At 45.0% G+C, this 19,387-nt stretch overlaps 1 protein-coding gene across 1 annotated transcript; it reads right to left on the reverse strand.

Annotated features, from left to right (window-relative positions):
• Positions 1-16,313: 16,313 nt before the first annotated feature.
• Positions 16,314-19,131, reverse strand: LOC103823626 (uncharacterized). The gene is made up of 6 exons (XM_050974659.1): positions 18,849-19,131; positions 18,250-18,663; positions 17,860-18,059; positions 17,301-17,667; positions 16,743-16,928; positions 16,314-16,417 (listed from the first exon to the last, which is right to left on the reverse strand). Exons 1-6 carry the CDS (start codon positions 19,129-19,131, stop codon positions 16,314-16,316), a joined length of 1,554 nt encoding a protein of 517 aa, XP_050830616.1.
• Between the last annotated feature and the right edge of the window lie 256 nt (positions 19,132-19,387).

The raw sequence follows: 19,387 nt of genomic DNA on the forward strand, positions 1-19,387 counted from the left end.
GCATGAAGAAAGATTATTTTTGCTGGAAGATATTTTTCCTGTGTTAGATTCTTCTTCTGATTTCCAGTGTGTTTCTCCCCAAAAAACTCAAGCAAACATCCACAAACATAAAACACCTTGCATTTGCACATTGTAACCCAGAATTTGGAAGATATTACTGCTTTTACCATGAATGCTTTTTGTTTATGTTATGGTTCTGTTGTATCTCATAAACAGTTGTAAAATTACATGGGGAAAGGGGGCAAAGAACCAGAAACTCCAGAAAGCTCTAGAGATCTCATGGTTCCCTCAGTCTATAGAGTAGTGAGTAAAAGTGAGAATGAATGAAGCAATTCACTTGAACAAGTCCAGGAAAACAGAGCTAGGACAGCTTCCAGCATGATATTGTCAGCTGGAAATGTCCTTGCCTTAAATCAGCAAAGAGGGGTTCATGGGAATATGTTTTATTAGGAGATTTGGATCTCCTGGAAACACCAGCATATTAACCTGAAGGCTAAAATATGACTAAACTATTACTGAAGGATATTCCTAGGTATAATGTGACTAAAAATGTACAGTGGAATGGCATAACAGGCAAGAATTTTAAAGACTACACACAGTTGGTAATGGAAAATTCTTTTTTAGATTTTACTGTAACATATGCAAAACCTTTGATGAAACTCTCAAGGTAATTTTTTTACAGAGGCCTGGCATTCATGTGGAAGTTTAGCATGTGACAGCAAAAGCTTAAGTAAAGGACAAGTGGTAGAAAATTTAGTGTCATTTTTATTCAAAGGTAGTGATGGGTCGTACGTAAAATTTCAAACAAAGATGGCTTCACTTGATACTTTGAAAAAGATGCAGTTTATTTCAGGAGAGTGAAGACACAAAAATAAAAATATTCAGTTGTGCCCATTATTTGTAGACTAATAGAGCCTGTGATGGTAATTAAAGAAATTTTGCATGGCAGATCAAAATGGACATTGCTTTACATGCAGAAAAAATAACTTACTTGATTTGGATTACTCTCCCTCATACCCAGAAATTATGTTATTTGAAAATACAGCTGCTAATAAGTTATGTCATTCCCTGTTTGCTAAACCTGGCATATCAAATGTGGGAATGACAGATAATGGACCAAGTGAATGTAGTTTTTTTACCAGACACTGTAATTGTTTGCACTTTTGTTTGGACACGGTGTATGCAGTATTTAATGAAGAGCTGAAAATGGTATTGAGCTCTTTCAATGTTTCAGTCAGAGGATGATTCGTGTTCAGATTCAAATTTTTCTCTGTCTTAAGCATCCTTTTAATAATTCAGATCTCTTTTGGGCACTACTGAACTGATCCCAGGAAACCAGGGCTAACAACTGCTGAACTGTTCAATAAGAGGCTTAAAACTACCCAAATTTATAGACACTACCACAAAAAAAGAAACAACAGACAGAAAAAATAAATATCTCTTCAATTGAAAGGCATTTCATGATATTTTGTGGGTATAAGACTGTGCACATAAATACAAAGGCAAAGTATGGATGAAAAAATCTGGAGGTTCTTAGGAATTTTTTGTGCCTACAAATAGGACCTGGCCTATGGAAGACAATTTTTGCTCCTCTTGGAGTAAGAAGAGGGAAAACACAATGGATTCTGAGTTTCCAAAGGGAGCATGGGCACCTCTTGAGGCTGAAACATAAAAATATGTAGAAGATTTTAGCTCACATGTGTGACTATTTCTTCATGCACAACAGCAAACTTTCTCAGGCTAGATCTAAGCTTGAGTAGGGTGTTCACATAAACTCACAGAGTGCTCTATGGACATGAGACAATATAATAATACATTCTCAAAAGTTTATTGCAGGAAAGGCTTCTCCGTGCCAGGAGGCATTACAGACACCAGGCAGGGCATGGCACTTCTGAGGATGAGGGAGAGGCCTGAAAATCCAAAGGTGCTGGAGCCACGGTGTGGGGGGGAAGAGCTGACCACAGCCTTTTCCTCTGACAAGATTTTTTCTTGATCAGCCAGCAACCTACCCTTCCCTGACCTTCCCTTATAGATTGTACAGATACGTGAACCAACTGGGCATGAAGAAATCTGTGTTGCTTTGTTTGCAGCTGCTGTGCCACTGACGTTGAATTTGTGCCACTGGATGTAATCAGACTCCAGGGCTGAAAACAAGGGGAAAGCAATTAGACAGATTTTACAGCCAGGTAGGTGAACAACGACAATATTGCAAAAATCCTGAATTATTTTTAAACTTTTTTGGCATATTCTATTCATTTTGTCATGGGAAAACATTATACTACATCTTGAAATTAAAACCATCCTGAGGTACATCACTGGAATATGATTAAAGGACACAAAACTTTCTAGAATTCTACTGTTCAGTGAGTAAAGCAGATTTTCAAAAATTAATCATGTAATCTGGTGTATTAATACTCCTACAGAATTCTCCATTCTCTAGATTTAAGGCTTCAATGCTACAGTGAGATTCCTTCAGTGCTATTTCCAACAGCACTTTTCCCACAGTGCTTGTTGCAGAGGGTAGCTCCAGGTAAAATGCTTTCTAACTGCAGCTATGGCTTAAAGAATATTAGTAGGTCATTGAGCAGGGGAGCAAAGTAATTGATGACATACTGGATGATTGGTGAGGCAACTTTCTAAATGTGTCCACGGAATGCTTCTGTCTTGACACAATGAAGAGCCAAAGTGACATTCAGTAAACTCGTTAGAACTTCATTTGATTGACAAGATTTGTGGCTTTTCAAATACCACAGCAGCATTTCAGTAATTTATGTAAGCAATGTTGGGCATCTTCAGGTGGGTTTTGGGTTCATGCAGCCAGATGAAGTTTCAAGCCCATGACAGTTTCTAACTGGATAAAAAACAGCACAAGGATTTCTCAAAAATCACTCATCACATTTCTAGTTTGTGTCCAGTCTTCATACAATTTGGTCTCAGCAGCTACTCCCAACTGTGCATTTGGACATAATTGTTACCAGTATGCCTTTTCTCCAGTTACATAAAATCTTTCACTTAAGAATCACAGTATTCCCACATCTCCCTGTTTTCTTTCTGATTAAAGTATATACTGATAATACTTTATTTCTATGCTGTGGACATTTAGACAAAGATTAATTAATTGCAAACATCACTGAGAGAAAGATCATAGAGGGAACGGAAGCTGGTAGATTTTAGTCCCAGTCACCTGACTTCTAGTCCACTTACCTGGGGAGATGTTCTGAGCACTGTCGTGATAATTGTGACCCAAATTATTTCTAGAATGAAATAATTCAGTGGAACACATGGAATGAATGGACTCTTCCTTTTGCCCTCAGTGTAACTCAGTCATGTTCAGTTTATCCCAGAACTTCCCATGACCTCTCATGGGCATGGCAGACTTTGCTAGTGGGATCAGGAATGCAGGAGCGCTCGCTCTCTGCATGCCACCCTGTAGGATGGCTGCCTAGAATGTCACAGAGCATTACATGGCTCTTTTGAAGACCAGATGGAGGCTCCTGCTTACCTCATCCCTCTCTCATGAGAAGAATCTGAAACTTGGTGAAGCAGCCCAGAGCAGCCTGGAGGAATGCTAATATTGCTGTCAAGGGAAGCCATGAAGGAGAGCTACCTCTGAGTCTCTACACATTTCACTGGTCAGTAACAAAAATGCTGTTGTGCATCCTGAACTATAAGAAAAGCCATAGTTAGTTTCAACAAGTACATATTGACACATTTTTAAAGTTCTATTAGTGAATTGTGCACTAAATATGTAAGTATTTATAGAATTGCCAGTGTAAGTCTAGGTTTTGATTTGGATTTTAAAGTTCTGGTAAGTTATTTTACAGTCAGTAATCACTAAATATTAGCCCTCATGACACTGAAACACCATGCTGTCAATGCTCTGCTGAATGCAATGCTATAATGAACAACACAGTACTTTATGACCTTTTCCAGTAGACAGGAAGCTGGTACAATACTCAAAACTGCTGTTGGATCATTGGATTTTAGGGATAATACCAAACTGGATTATGCACATGCATACTCACACACATGTATATATAGGCCAGAATATTTCCAGGCTCTTGCTGGCTCTGAGTGCTTTGGGCAGGCCTGAGTTCCCTTCCAGTGCCATGCAGGGAACTCGGAGCTCTAATGAGGGCTCGGGTTCTTTTGTGCCATCCCTGACAAACCACACAAGGACAGCACTTCTTGGAGCACAAGTAATCCCAGAGGGAAATGCATCTAATATTGAAACAGGGATGAGTCTAAAATCCACTCCCATTCCTTGGTCAGTCTCAAGCACTTCACTCAAGACTTTGGGATTGGGAGAGTGAAAAATCTGTAAAAACTCTTCTTAAGTAAAATTATGCACAAAAAATCACATACATGCACATTCTATAAAATCAACATTTTTAAAGCATTTAGGACATCTACTAAAAAAGGTTTGAATACTTAATATTAAGAACAGCAGATACCTGCAAGTGTCAGGTTTGACCTACCAAAACTAGTGTAAGAATGATTGTGCCAGCTCTGCGTAAAAGAACCATGAAGACTCAGGATGATACAGGATAAAACAGAGAAGGACTGCAGGTTTTATGCAGGTAGCCATGTATTTTTCTATCCTTCCTCCTGAAAAGATAGCTCAAGTTCATATTCCTCTATTTTTGCAGCCACTGCAGATGAGCAGATAGGACCCAAGCAAGCAGAGCCTGATGAAATCTCATGGGAATGACGAGTGCAATTCACAAAAGAAGGTTCACATTTCAGACCTTTGATGCAATCCAGTGACTATCCTGAAAAAATCTTAGTCCACAGGCTGCAGAAAAACTCATAAACATACAGAACTGGCATAAATCATTGTCTGGGTTAAGAAAGAAAATACTGTGCTATGCAGGAGATGCAAGGAGATGCAGACCCTCTAATAATGGTGATACTAAGAATGAAAAATATGTTGTATTTAATGCAAAGCTTTTCATTATTTGAGCTATAAATTGCAGCAAATAAAATGCTTTATGTTATATATTAAGGACCTTGTCCCAGAAATAAACCCCTTTAAATGAAAACTTCTAGGTGAATACTTATCAAAAATTAACTCTATAGATATATATGTTGACCTGAAGTTTCTTCATGATAATCTCTTAATGTACTTTTACACATATTTATATTATTTGCTAGAGGGATAACACATTTTCTGTATTTTCCCTGCTTTGTTTAATACAGCCTTTTCACTAAATTATTGCCTAGACTATTAATATTTGCCAAAATCAAAATCTTGAACAAATAATTTTTTTCATTTTAAATCCATGCATATTATTTTCATTCTATTTTTAAAAAATATTCCTGCGTTGATCAGAAATTTTCTCAAAACTAATTTTTTTCCCCAGCATCTCCTGAAATATCAGTACTAACATGAAAATCTAATAGTAATTCTGACAATCTAGTTCACCAAGAAGTATAGCACCTTATACGAATGCTATACAGACTATCTCAATTTAAAAGTTTTCATCTTTAACTGTTTTTTCTTTGCTTAACTTCCACTGAAATCTATTCATAGGTTGTGTCTCCTTCCATATGACATTCAGGCTCTTCATCTTAATTTTCTCTGCTTTTTATTACAGGCCTAGATCACCACTTGCATGCACTGCACATTGTCATTTTAATCTCTGCAGTTTGGACTAGGTAAAAATATCAAAATTTGCATAGCTTGCACTGGGCATGAATGACAAACTAGAATGATGAATAATTGAGGACCTAACCCTGCATTTCTGTCCTCATTTTCTCTTTTTTTTTTTTTTTTTCACTGTGATCTCCCTGGCTTATGGGATAGACTAGTGAGGGTAAGAATTAACCAATTCTGCCCAAGCAATCACTTCATTTTCCATGGTTCCTAGTCATTATTAAAATGGTGAACCCTATAAAATCCAGTCCTTATATTAATTCTTTTCTGGGTAAACCTCTTTTAGGAACAGGCTTTTCACCATTACCCAGATAACTTTCCTCCTCTTGTCTCCTCTGCCCTTTTCTCACTGCCCACTACCTAAACAAATGGCTGGTTCTCAGCATTTAAGAAAAGATAACAATTACTATATATACAAATATTTATATCTAAAAAAACAGAAGAAGTCCAAGCCTATACAATCTTTCTATAAACTGTTCCTTCTTTTCTTGTAATTTGTACAATTTTGTATGACTTCAAGATTGAGGACTCTAAGCACAGATTATAGTCTTTCATTAATTCTGCACAATTATCATCCCGTAGCAGTAACAGTGGGCTTCATACTTTTGCAGTGATCCTGTAAATGCATCTCAGAAACAGAGACTCATGTGAAGGGAGGATTCTAAGCCAGCTTCCCTAGCAGCCTTGTGAAATTACAGAGCAGAATAATTCAGGCAATTGCTGCATTAGTTTTCCCAAGATTAGTGTCCCTTCTCCTCTTTCCTACATCAGGAAACCTGAAAGGGATCTTTGTGTGTGTCTGTAACACAAATGACCTGAAAAGCCAAGGCATGGTCAGAGGCTGATAGGAAATAGGGCGTGCTAATGTGCCAACAGATGCTGAGGTGGGAATGCATCCTGGACCGCTGAATCTCTTTGTATCTGAGAGATCTGTAAGCATTTGTGATGTATAAATTCACCTGGGGCACAGAGAAGGTGGCTTGAGCTGAATGTTGCTCTGTGCTGTAACTGCAGGAACAGACTCTATAAATAGCCCAACCCAGTTACCTTTTCCAGAACTTGGGGGATGGTTGATCCCCAAAATAGATGAATTACATAACCCTGTTCTCTAAACATCCTCATTCACTCTGCACATTGGGTTCTTTGCCCACCACTTTAAAATTAGTGCATCCCTCTGGTTTACACTCAGCACTTGCTGGAGCAGCTGTTAGGTTGACACCAATTCAGAGGAGCAAATGCTCATTTTCAGCATCCGAGGATTTGGGCGTTGGTTGCAGATATTTATGAAAGAACATGTAAAAAGAACAGCAGGTCTAAAATATCAGAGTACAACTCTGACTCTAAAGTACAGCTGGGTAGGGTCAAAAAAGCATATTTTTGATGCACTAGGCTGGATGCACCTGGTTGAGTTAGGGAGCAAATATCCAAGCAGAATGATGCACTTCTGCAAGGCTAGCCTTGAACTTAAGGTTGCCTGGGAAGCCAGTGAAGTGTTTTTTCTTCTGGAAACCATTGGTATTTAGCAAGCATCATATAGTTAAAAGGAAGATTTCATTCTGGAGCTCTGAAATCTGTCCTTAAAGGAGCCACTGGACCTAGAATATGCTGAGTGAAAAAGGTGCTCTTGAATCAAATCCTAACTCTCTAAAACTCCTAGGGCCTTCTACAATGGAGCTGTGTGTTGGAAGTGCTTGCAAAGAGAACACCCCAGGAGTCCTTAATGCTCACAAAGGTGTGTCCAGCTCCTGCCTCCTCAGGCTGAGCAATCAGGGCGGCCCAGCACCCTGATTAATGTAAGGAGAGGACAGTGCATTGGAATGGACGGATCTATGGACATGCTCAAATATGACCTCAGCACACTGAGGACATACTTAGAGAACAGGATCCTTCTGGAAAGGGTGCCCTACAGCTGTGTTGTCACTAATGCCACAACAGGTCTCTTGCTTGTGGTAACTCTCACCAAACAAAACCAGGAAAGCTATGTGCACAAGTCTCAAAGCTGAAATCTACCTGCAGTAATAGGAAACATCACCCAAGGGTCCCTGCATCACTCCTGTGGGTAGAGATACCTTTCCATGGCATCATGGAAAGTTGTGGAAACCAAAAGCTGACCTGGTTTGGTGGGAGAGGTGGCATTCCAGGGATGGAGCTGCCAGTCTATTGCTGCTCTGCTATGTAACATGCACCAGCTTTGGCACAAGGGATCTGACACCTGCAAGAGCACAGATTTCCCACTCTGCCAGGGCTGCAGCCTCATCTTGTCTTCCCTGTATTGATCTTGACAGAGGAATTACACAAAATTTGCAGGCTGGATTGTTAAGCTTCTTGGGCGTTACTAGGTTTTCACTTTATGTGTGTCAATGTTTTGTGCTCTCCGGACACACTTTTTTTCTTTCCATAAGCCTTCACTAATTTTTCCATCTCTGTTGGGGTTGTCTCTGGGATTTTTATTCCTAATTTATAATCAGCCCTCTGACACACTACATACCATATTTCTGAAGAAATATGAACAGATATTGTTCTGCTTAGCTTATAACTCTGCTCTTTTGAAGCATGATGTAAAAGCTCTTTGCAAAACTGTGAACACTGATTGGAATGATTGTCATTTTTTGGATTTCTGGAGAGTCTCACACTGACAGCTGTTATTTCTGGTGCCAATCGCACCTCCATGTAATAAAACACTTCTCTGTATTATCTCACTGCACAAGCATGATAAATACTTTGTCACAGGCATTTACTCGCATCCTGGTCCTCCAGTGATGGTGAGACACAGGTGTTAGCTCAGCTTCTGTGCCTGCATTGTAAATAGCATTAGACTGACTAGATGATGATATCACGTCAGTATTTTGCATTTCCACAGAAATATCCCACATTTTTATTATTTTGAGTATAGACCATGAAGAAATGCAAAGGGCATTTAAAATTTATCAGTGTTCAGAAGAGACCTCAGTCTCTGTAACATCTTTAAAAGAGGAGGCTTTCAACTATCTCATGTTTCCAGAAACACTTAAATACTCAGATGTCCTGCAGTACAAATGCCTGCCCAAAGCAGGGCTGACAATTAATTCAGAACCAGCATGCTATTTTCAGTTGAGTCTTGAAAATCTGCAAAGAAAAAAATCCTGGAAGCTCTCTGGGCAACATGGTTAATTGTGGAACACTTTTTTCCTTAATCAGAATCTCCCATACTTCAAGCAGAAGTGATCTTTCCTGCCAGTCCTTGCCCAGCCATTCCTATGGCAAGGTGAATATCTTGCACTAGTCCAACCCAAGCTGTGATTGTACAGGAACACTGAAAATGTTTGACCTGCAGTTTCTGGGCTCATCCTTCTTGAAGTGAAGGGAAAAACCACGTGAAAGACATGCAAACAACTTAGATCACAGTTTCCACCATGTCTGTGAAGCAGCTGCTGGGTTTTTTAAAGGATTCTAGGCTGAGGTAGTTACATAGCAGCTTCCAATGAAAAATAAAAAGCAAGGGGGAAAATAAAGCAAATATAATGTTTATAAAGAGTGAGGTTTATTGAAAATGATAAAGTTTTAGCTGTACAAAGGAAACTGAATTAGGCATTTCAAATGCCACTTAATTATAAGCCAAGTGATGCAGTAACTAGGGAAAGAAACAAGTTATGTAAGGTAGGTAGAGGATCTTCAGCATTTAGTTTTGTTTACACTAAGCAAAACATTGAATAGAAATAGCCTCTGTTCCAGGGAACAGTGAGCAGGTTGTATCTCTCTTTGAAAAAGGCTCTTTGGGTAATCTGGTGTATTATACAACACTAAGATTTATTTAGGTACATTGGTTGCCTGAATAATTAAAGTGGAAACTACTGCAAGAATAACCAACATAAACAAAGAAGTTCCTGCCTCACTCATCTCTCAGAATTATTTGAACATGCTAATAAGTGGTAGACAGAGAAGATGGATCTTGAATAGGACCTGATTTAGAAATTTCTGTATTCCTAAGAATATCACATGTCTAGAGAGATCATGCACCCGTGCATGAGTTTCCCACAAGGATTTTGTCCACTCACTTTATGTTTTCATCAGAAAAGGAATCCAGACATGAAAAAAAATTATGTGAAAGTATTTATGTAAAGAACACTTTTGCATTTAAACAGCTTTTCCATCAATGTGTTTTACCTCATTTGGGATTTTTAGCATATATTACTTGGCTGTAAGTTGGCTTTGGCAAGTTTCATAGAAAACTATTGCAGCTCAAGGAGTTTCAGCAAGCACTGGCAAAATATTTGAATACAAAAGCTTTTGAAAATCTGATGTATTTGCAGCATCTCAACAACAAGTGTTCCATTATAATTAAAATGATGCCATTAGTCATGAATATTTGCAATCAAGGGCAGATCTGCTGAGGTGGAGGTATCACAAAGGTCATTTTTTGCCTACCATGCACTTTTCTTGCCTCATCTTATCATTACATCTGTACATCTAATTGATTTTTCCAGATATCTGTTTGAGAACTAAAAAACAAAGCAAAAGTACAAAAGATTATGCGGGAGGAGGTGTAGTTTGAATTTATCACACCAAATCACACACGCAACAAGGAGAAGCAGCCCTTTGTAATGCTTCTCTCTTTGCTCAGTGTATGCACATGGTGCCTGAAATGTTGAATAATTAAGTTTGGTGACCCAAAACAGCTGTGACAACACTTCCAAGAGTTCAGTGGCTGTGGCTTCCTTCAGTGTAAATTCAATGGACCAAGTTTTCCTGGGTGATTCTTGAAACCAGATTGCCAGGGTTTTGGGTTTTTCATTGGTACAGTTTTAAACAGACTCTTGTGTGAGGTTCCACTGCTCCCACAAGCCAAACGTCCTTCCTGGGAAATGTTCTCTGTGCCAGTGATCTCAGAAAGAGAATCTTGCCAACAGATCCAATTCCCCAGCTCCCAGCTTTCTGTTTTGAGAGGCAAGCAGGCATTCCCAAGTAAAGACAGTTCTTTAAATGCTGTAGAAGTAGGGGTGCACAGCAGGAAGCTCAGCCTCGGCCAAGGAGGGTTTTTATTAAATCCTGATATCTGATGTGAGTGTATTGACGTCATCAAAGGACTCACATTGTTCAAAACCACACAAGTTTAAATTTAACAAAAGGTCTGTAAATTGTGTCCCTGAGGAGCTGATGACATTTTAGGGAGGCCATGGCTTTCTAAGAAACTTCCTCAACTCTTATAGATATAAATTCTGGAACTTTGGGTTTAACTGATGTTTGGCCTAGGGACCTTCTTTTTGATGCCTGTTTCCTCTGATGACATCCACAATAAAAGTTACAAGAATCCCATGTACTACCAAGAGGATAGGGGTTTACTTGCCAGGGAAATGAGGAAGAATGCTAAGAATCTTGAGGGGGAATTGCTTAACAGCTTTACATGGATATTCTTCAATTCTTGAATATATTAGATATTTTTTCTATTACTGCTGCCCTCTCCTGGGCACAGAGGACCAGCAGGTGCACAATGAATGGGTTTGCTTCTGCTGCTGAAACTAGTCATGTTGGGTTCCTTATTCATGTCATTGAGAAACAAATCTCTCACGTTTGTGAGAAGAAAACAGCCCAAAACCCTATTCCTGAGAAAAAAAGAATCTGAACAATTTGCTCAAATAATACAGAATATAGAATTATAGAATAATAGTATGGATTGGGTTGGAAGGGACTTTTAAAGGTCTCTAATCTAAGAGCCCAGCCAAGGACAGTGACACTTTCTACTATCACAGGTTGCAGTGTGCCCCATCCAACCTGGCCCTGAGCACTTCCAAAAATGGTGCAGCACCAGCTTCTCCGGGCAACCTGTGCCAGTGCCTCACCACCCTCACAGGAAGGAATTTCTTCCTAATCAAAACCTGCCCTTTTTCAGTTTGAAGCTATTCCCTGTGTCCTGTAAATGCTCTTTCCCCATCTTTCTTGCAGGCTCCCTTCAGGTACTGGCAGGTTGCAAGGAGATCCCACCAAAGCCTTCTCTTCTCCAGACTGAACAAGCCCAATTGCCTCAGCCTTTCCTCACAGGAGAGATGCTCCGTCTCTCTGACAGCCTTGGAGGCCTCTCTCTGGACTGGCTCCAGCAGCTCCATGTCCCTGCAGTGCTGGGAGCCCAGAGCTGGATGCAGCCCTGCAGGTGGGGTCAGCTCACTCAGCCTGCTGCCCATGCTGCTTTTGGTGCAGCCCAGGTGTGACAGAATCTTTCCACAGCCACTGTGACAACAAAGACAAACTGGGCCAAGTTCACCCTGCAGGAATCCTGATGGAGTCAATGAGCTGTGGTTGCACAAAGGCTCAGTCTGGTCTGTGATATGGCTAATTTCTTGTTCAACTGAAGGGTTGACAGGTGAACTCCAGATTTAGGAAGGATGCTTTAGGATGTTACCACCTTCCTGTTGATTTTTCCTCCCAGCTGGGTCACTACCACAAATACTGAGCTGCACTAATCAGGCATATGAGTACTTCTAATCAGCTGCAGAGCAAAGACTAACAGATTCCTGGACAGAAAAAAAAAACGGCAGAAACTGGGCCTGTATGAAAAATTGTGTAAGTATTTGAGAGAAATCAGATGTAAGAAGCAAGATGCAGTTGCTAGTGATTCACACAGTACCAAACACAATAGCACTTACATCAGTATTCTGATGCAGCAGTCAAGTTTTAACCTCAGGAATCAGCAATCTCCAAAGATCTGTTCAGTCTGGAAACAGACTGTGCCAAACTGTTCCTAATTCAGAACTGTCACATAGTTTTTGTGAAAATATAACTTTTAATACTTTAAAAGCATTCAATTAACAAGCTTTTGAAAATGTTTTTTTCTCCACTTTCTTAGGACTTGAGCTATATAATTTGATCCAATGTAGAAGACTTGAGAGCCACTGATCTATCTTAAATAATTTTCCCACTTTCTTCTTAGTTCCTCCTTGGTTCCAGTACAAAAACCATCCCCTAAAACCCAAGGCATGCAGAAAACAAATCCCCTGACAGTTTTTTGTTTCCCAATAAGAATAAAATTTTAGTTGCATATCTTCGTGTTGCTTTCAGCCAGAGTAGAGTTAATTTTCTTTGCAGTGGCTGCTATGGGGCTGTGTTTGGATTTGTGCTGAATATAGGGTTGATCACACAGAGATGTTTTTGCTGTTGTTGTTGTTGTTGTTGTTGCACAAAGCCAAGGCATTCTCTGCTTTTTGTTAACCCCACTTGTGAGGCAGCTGGGGGTGCCTGGGAAGGTGGGAAGGGACACAGCCAGGACAGGTGACCCCATTGACCAAAGGGACATTCCAGACCATGTGGAATCATGGTCAGTGCATAAAGTGGGGGTAAGAGTAAGGAAAAGGGGGACATTTGCAGTGATGGTGTTTGTCCTCCCCAAGTCACCTTTATTCATGACAGAGTCTTGATCTCCTGGAGAAGGCTGAACTCCTGCCTGTCCATGGGAAGCAGGGCATTAATTCCCTGTTTTGCTTTGCTTGTGTGCATGGCTGTTACTTTCCCCATTAAACTGTCCTTATCTTAGCCTATGATTTTTGTAGCTTTTACCCTTCTGATTTCCCCCCCGCCAGTCCCACTGGTGTGGGAGTGAGCACGGAGCTCTCTGGGGTTGGGCTGCCAGCTGGGGTTAAACCATGACAAACTTTTATGTTGGTTTCCCTGTGGAGAGCCACATATATCCTCAGGGATATAATTTGATCCTTAGAAAATCACAAAGTGCCCTGGGTTGGAATGGACCTTAAAGATCATCCAGTTCCATCCTGTCTGCCATGGCCAGGGACACCTCCCACTAGACCAGGCTGCTCAGAGCCCCATCCAGCCTGGCCTTGAACATTTCCAGGGATGAGGCAGCACCAACTTCTCTGGGTAGCCTGTGCCAGTGCCTCACCACGCTCCCAGTAAGGAATTTATTTGTAATGTCTAATCTAAACCTACTCTCTTTCAGTTTGAAGCCATCCCCCCCTTGTTCTGTCACTACATGCTCTTGAAATAGTCCCTTCCAATATCTCGTACTGGAGATCCTTGCTTTCAGTGAACTTCTGGTATCCTCAGACCTGAAATTATCCTTCAAACCTGGAATCGTTCAAGTAAATTTCAACTGCCAACTCTCAGAAAAGGCTTAAATCTCCTGCAACATTCAAAGGTAATTTTGTTCTCTGCTAGAATTACAAGGAGTGGGGACAAGTGCATGTTGTGACATTTTGTCAGGTGATGCTTGTTCCTAGCACAGGAAGTAAAATCCAGTTTAGCCACATACTGAGGTACATCTTCAATCCTCTGCAGGTGCTGTGTGCAGGTCACAGGACTTCCAGGCACAAAACCTAAAAGAAAAAGAAATCCATGACCACTTAGATCTTATCCTCCTTAGCAAACACTTAGGAAGCACTAGAAGTACAAAGTGTAGGAAGTATTTTAATAATCATATTAAGACGTTTCCTACCTTAGGATTACTACATTACTTTGTGATGGCAGAAAAGGAGATACTTACATCCCAGAGGACAGAAACAGGAGGCTCAATAAATCATCCCCCTGATTTAGAGGAATCTTCAAAACCACTGAGAATTGCTGCATCACTATCAGTGGGAAGACTGAATTTATAAACCAGATTATAATGCCATAAAATTTATATCTAAGGCATCTCTGCACAGCTGGGTAAAGCTGCAAAAGCAATAAAGCTTAATTAAATAATCCAGCTACTTAATAAAAGAAGCATAGTGAAGGCCTTGTGGCATGAGCTTCACCATGGCCTGTCAGCTAAAAAGAGATCTCTTCAGATGTTCTTACTGATGCCAGTATGGCTTGAGCCAATCATTTCTAGCTGGTGTGGATGAACCTACCAAGCTGAAATGACCTTTTCTCTGGCTGGATAGCTGTAGGTAACTGGCTAATTGCAAACTTCAAACAGTATTGTAATTGCTTGAGTGTTTGTCAGTTTGGAAATATTTATTAAAAGTGTATTGAACATAATTCTGAAAGCCCCTAGAAATCTGAAGGAAAACATAATTACCTAAGGAATTGGTACAGGTTCATGCTACAGTTTATGTTGTTTGCCACTAGATGGTGCTCTCACGTTGAGATGAAACACCTTTTTATCACAGCTCTCAAAATTCATGAACAATAGCTAAACAGTTTTCTCAAAGTCAGAATTGTCAACGTTTTCAAAAGAGCAAGGAAAAAAAACCTGCTGGAATGCATACGGGTGTGCCATATGGTAGTTTCAGATCACTGATGTCCCCCAGATGGCTTAAGGAAGGGATTTTAATTCTAGGAAAATCAGCACTAAAGCCACACGATACTTCACAAAAAAAGGTAAAAACTCTAAAAAACTTTAAAGCATTTGTCACATAATACCTTTATGGTTAAATAACATCATTCCAAATGGATGATCAGCATTACAAACTGGAAAACAAAGGCAAGGGGATTTCGCAGCAAAGCTCAGTGTTTTACTGTAAGGACAAAGCCCACTCTTCCCTGTGTGTTTTGTGCATATTTCTACTCAACATTCTCCTTCACATGATGCAAGCATAATGCCAGAAAGTAGAGGTGATTTACGTGTCTCAGAGATTTCTCACCATGTCTATTGTGTTTGAGCAGGAGGCAAGTTTTTACATCATTTATAAATGATGTGAATTCTTCTGGACCCCTTTCTATTTTCAACAAGCAAGTCACCTTACTCGTGCACATTCCTTTCCAGGTGTCCTTCACCAGTAAGAAGCTCTCTCAGTCTCACCATTCACTCCCTAATTCCTCTGCCATGTGTAGCTGTGACACACACAGGAGCATTGTGGTTAACAATGAAACACAGGAACATTCTGGAGGCCAGCACTCTCTCTTGCTGATAAGTCTGAAATTGACTCTTACAGTATGAGAAGTTTTGCCTATGCTTTGTAGTTACTGAATACCCATCCTAAACCTTCTTTTGCCCTCTCAGCCCTGTATAGACAATTATGCAGGGCTCCTCTGGTTCATTTCCTTGCAGATTTCATCTGGTTCCTTTCCTTCTAGGCTCACATTAGACTAAGCCCTATTAAGACACACCATTCTTTATTCCTTTGCTTATTTTCCTGGATTTTAAGCTTCTGCTCATACCAGCTGTTAATGTTCTAGGTAAAATGGAACACCCAATTGCTCATGATGAAGACCAGGATGTGGCTGTCACTGTTCCCACACATAGAGAGTCTGTTTGCTTCCAGGCAGCACGACATCAGAGCTGTAAATTATACAAAGCTGGCATTTACTGTGCCCTTTACCTTTAACACACACATGCATTGAACAAAAGCAACAGAGACTCCAGTCTCAGAAGGCAGCCAGCCACTCTGGGCCACAGGCCCCTGAACACCAAGGATGGCATTTTCCCTAGGAAACAAAACTCACCAGCCCAGGTTTCTAATGTCAGTTTGCATGAGGCACGTGCACTGTCAAAGCAGCCCGAGTCGGCGGTGGTAGCAGCTGGGGTCTGGGCAAGAAGCAGCTGTAAATTCTCCTGACCTGGATTCCACAGGGCACACAGGCTGAAGGGAGCACTCTGATTTCCTCCTTTCCCAAGCGGTTTCTTTAGCTGAAGCTGCTGACCAGGGCCAGACTTGACACAGCGTAATGGGTTTGTCGTTTTGTTATTTCTCGGGTGCTCAGTCCTGCGTGGGATTCTGTAAGCGGGTGCTGCAGAGGCTCCGGCAAGGCGTCACAAACGCCGGCCCCGCACCCAAGGGTGGCGCAAGATCTCCTCCAGCTCCGGCCTGTCTGCGGGGCGCATGGCCAAGCACCAGCGGATCAGATGCTGGCACTCTGGGGAGAGAAGGCAGAAAGGGCCGGTCACGGGCAGAAGGCTCCTGCCCGGCTGCCCCCGACACCCACGGGGCCCAGGCCGCGCTGCGTGTGCTCGGGGCTGCGGCGGCCTCCCGAGCGAGCCTGCCCCATGCGGGAGAGCGGCACGGCGAGTCACGGCCGCCTCCTTGGGCCGTGCGTGAGGGCCACGCCGCCCCGTCAGCACGGGCCGCCTCTTGCAGCCGGCCCTCGGGGGCAGATCGAGGTTGTGCGGGGCCGCGTGAGGGCCAGGCCGGGCCGTGAGCCGCCGTCTGCCAAAACCCGCCCTTTGGGGCCCCATACCGACCTGGAGAGACCTGCAGCCAGAAGAAGAGCTGCCCAAGCACAATGGCACGGTTGTCCTGGAAGGGGAGGTCCCCGCAGACCATGACGTACAGCAGCACGCCCAGGGACCAGATGGTCGCCGCATGCCCGTGGTAGCGGCCCAGGCAGATCCACTCGGGCGGGCTGTAGGCGTGCGTTCCAGGCGGCGCTGTCCAGGCGCGGGGTGCTGACTTTTCCGGAGCCTAGAGCCAGCCTCCTGGCTGAGGCAGGGGCTGCACCCGCGGCCACAACTGCTCCCCCCGAGGCCGCCCTGCCTCCCCCAACCAGCTGGCCAGAGCCAAAAACCTTTCTGCACGGCCAAGAAGGCCAGCGGAGCGGCCCAGGCCCTCGCGGGCCTGCCGAGCCGAGAGGCCAGGAGCCGGCTTTTGCCGCCCCACTCTGTCCGCAGGGCTGGAAGCCGGCTCCCGGGGCAGGGCCTCTGCCCCGTGCCAAGGGGCGGCCTGCTGAAGGCCGCAGCCCGGGAGGGAGCGGGGCTGTGCAGTGCCTGGAACCGGGAGCAGGGCCCGGGCCGGGGGCTCACCGGCAAACCACGTGTAGGCCCCCTCCTGGAGGAAGGTGCCGCAACCGAAGTCGATGAGCTTCAGGTCGCCGCTGTCCGGGTCCACGAGGAGGTTCTCCGGCTTAATGTCCCAGTGCAGGACGCCGCAGGCGGTGCAGTGCCGCACGGCCTCCAGCACCTGGACGAAAAGCCAGCGCGCCATCTCCTCACACAGGAACTCCCGCTCCAGCAAAACCTGCAGGAGATCCTGCGATGCCTCCAGACGCTCCATCACCAGCATGAAGCTGTCAGGCAGCTCGAACCAGTCGAGGAGCTGGATGATGTTGTGGCAACCAGAGCCCACCCTCTCCATGAGCACGATCTCCACGGGCACGCAGGTGCCGTCGGGCTGTGAGGAGGAGAAAATCAGTGCCTCCGGCAGGCCGATGCTGCCCAGGGGCTGCTGTGCTGCGCCCTGCCTGGGGGTACCCCAGTGCCCCCATCGCGCAGCCTCCCTGGTGCTTGGCCTTCCTCCCGCCCAGGGGTTCCTTGGGGGGTGCCCCCTGCCCGGCCCCGCCGCCGCTGTTTGGCGTGCCCAGACCCACGATGCTGCGGCCTGCACGCTGAGCCCACGGCCGCTGCCCCCGCCTCCCGCTCCGCAGCCGACGGGCCGGCGAGCAGCAGAATCCGGCCAGGGCAGCGCGCACAGGCGGCCGCAGGAGCCTCGGTGCAGCGGGGCGGGGCGGCACCGTCGCTGTCCCGGCATCGTGGGCTGGACTCTGCTCTTGACGATGGCCGGGGCTGCAGCCCGAGGCATCACCCAGGGGGGTCCCAGCAGCAGCTGCAAACCAAGCAGGGCCTTCTGAAGCCGTGCCGTCAGAGGCACTGGGAAGAGGCAGCGACTAGGCTGCTCTCAGGTGGCCTGGCCTGGCCTGGCCGCGCCCTTCAAGAGCCCCGGGGGAGCCTCAGACAGCTCCTCAGGGGATCTCACCTGCTAGTAGAGAGCCCTTCGTGGCCCTCTTGGGCTCTCTTGGGACAGCTTCCTGGAGATGGAGGAACCTCCTTGGTGTCTCCAGGCTCGTCTCCACCACCAGGCTCGGGCTGTTGCCAGCCGGCACAAGCAGCACAGCGTCCTGGCAGCTGCGGGATGGCTGCTGCTGGCTCCAGGATGCTTGCTGCTCAGCCAGCTTCGCCTGAGAAGGCTCCCCTGGATCGGGCTGGGCTCCTGTTTGGACTTCTGGGCTTTCCCTGGCCACCTCAAGGCTCAGGGGTGCGGCCGCGTCGTTGAAGTCCGTGAGTCCAAGGGAGCTGGGAGACCTGTCCACGGGCTCTGTACTTTGTGCAGACTGACAGGTCTCACTGAGCCTCTGCGAGGGATGGAGGCTGCCAGAGATAGCAGAGGCTCCTGGCAGGGTGCAGGGTCTCTGACAGCCTGAGGTTCCTGCAGGGATGGCTCCCCTGCTGCGCCATCCTTGCAGGCCTTGAGGCTCTCCCAGGGATGGAGAATCCTGCTGGGAGCAGCCTCTCTGAGGGATGAAGGCTTGGGGAGGAGCTGGACGGGCCACAGCAGGGCAGGTGGCCTCGCTTCACCAGCTCCTCCAGTTCTTTCCACAACGCCTGCTACATCCCCGAGTAGAGCGGCGCACATGTCCCGTTGTGACCCCAGAGCTGCCGCATCAGCTCCTGCAGCTCCTGGGCCACTGCCACGCAGGGGCCGCAGCTGCAGTGCCTGCCTGGGGGGCTCGCGGGAGCACGCGGCCACCTGCGAGGAGTGGCCCGAGGCCTGGGGCACCTGGGAGCCACAGGGGCTCCTCAGTTCCTCCATGAGCCCCTGGGCCGGACGCCGGGGCGCTTGCTCCTCTTCGCTGTCCATGCATGCCGGCTCCATGGTTGCCGGTGGACAAGGGCCCACCAGAGAGCCACAGCAGCCAGCAGCAGGACAAGCGCGGTCATCAGGACGCCGTCACGGCCCAGCCCGCCTCTGGGATCAGCAGAAGCAGCTCGTGGCTCAAGATGGACGTGGCCAGAGAAAGCCTGCTGGGAGCAAGAACGGGAGCGGAACCTGTTGCAAGGCATCGTTCCCTGGAGCGAGAGGCGCACCAGGGAGAGCGCTGGTGCCAGCAGCGTCC

Source organism: Serinus canaria, chromosome 5 (genome assembly GCF_022539315.1).
Source record: "Serinus canaria isolate serCan28SL12 chromosome 5, serCan2020, whole genome shotgun sequence".
NCBI lineage: Eukaryota > Metazoa > Chordata > Aves > Passeriformes > Fringillidae > Serinus > Serinus canaria.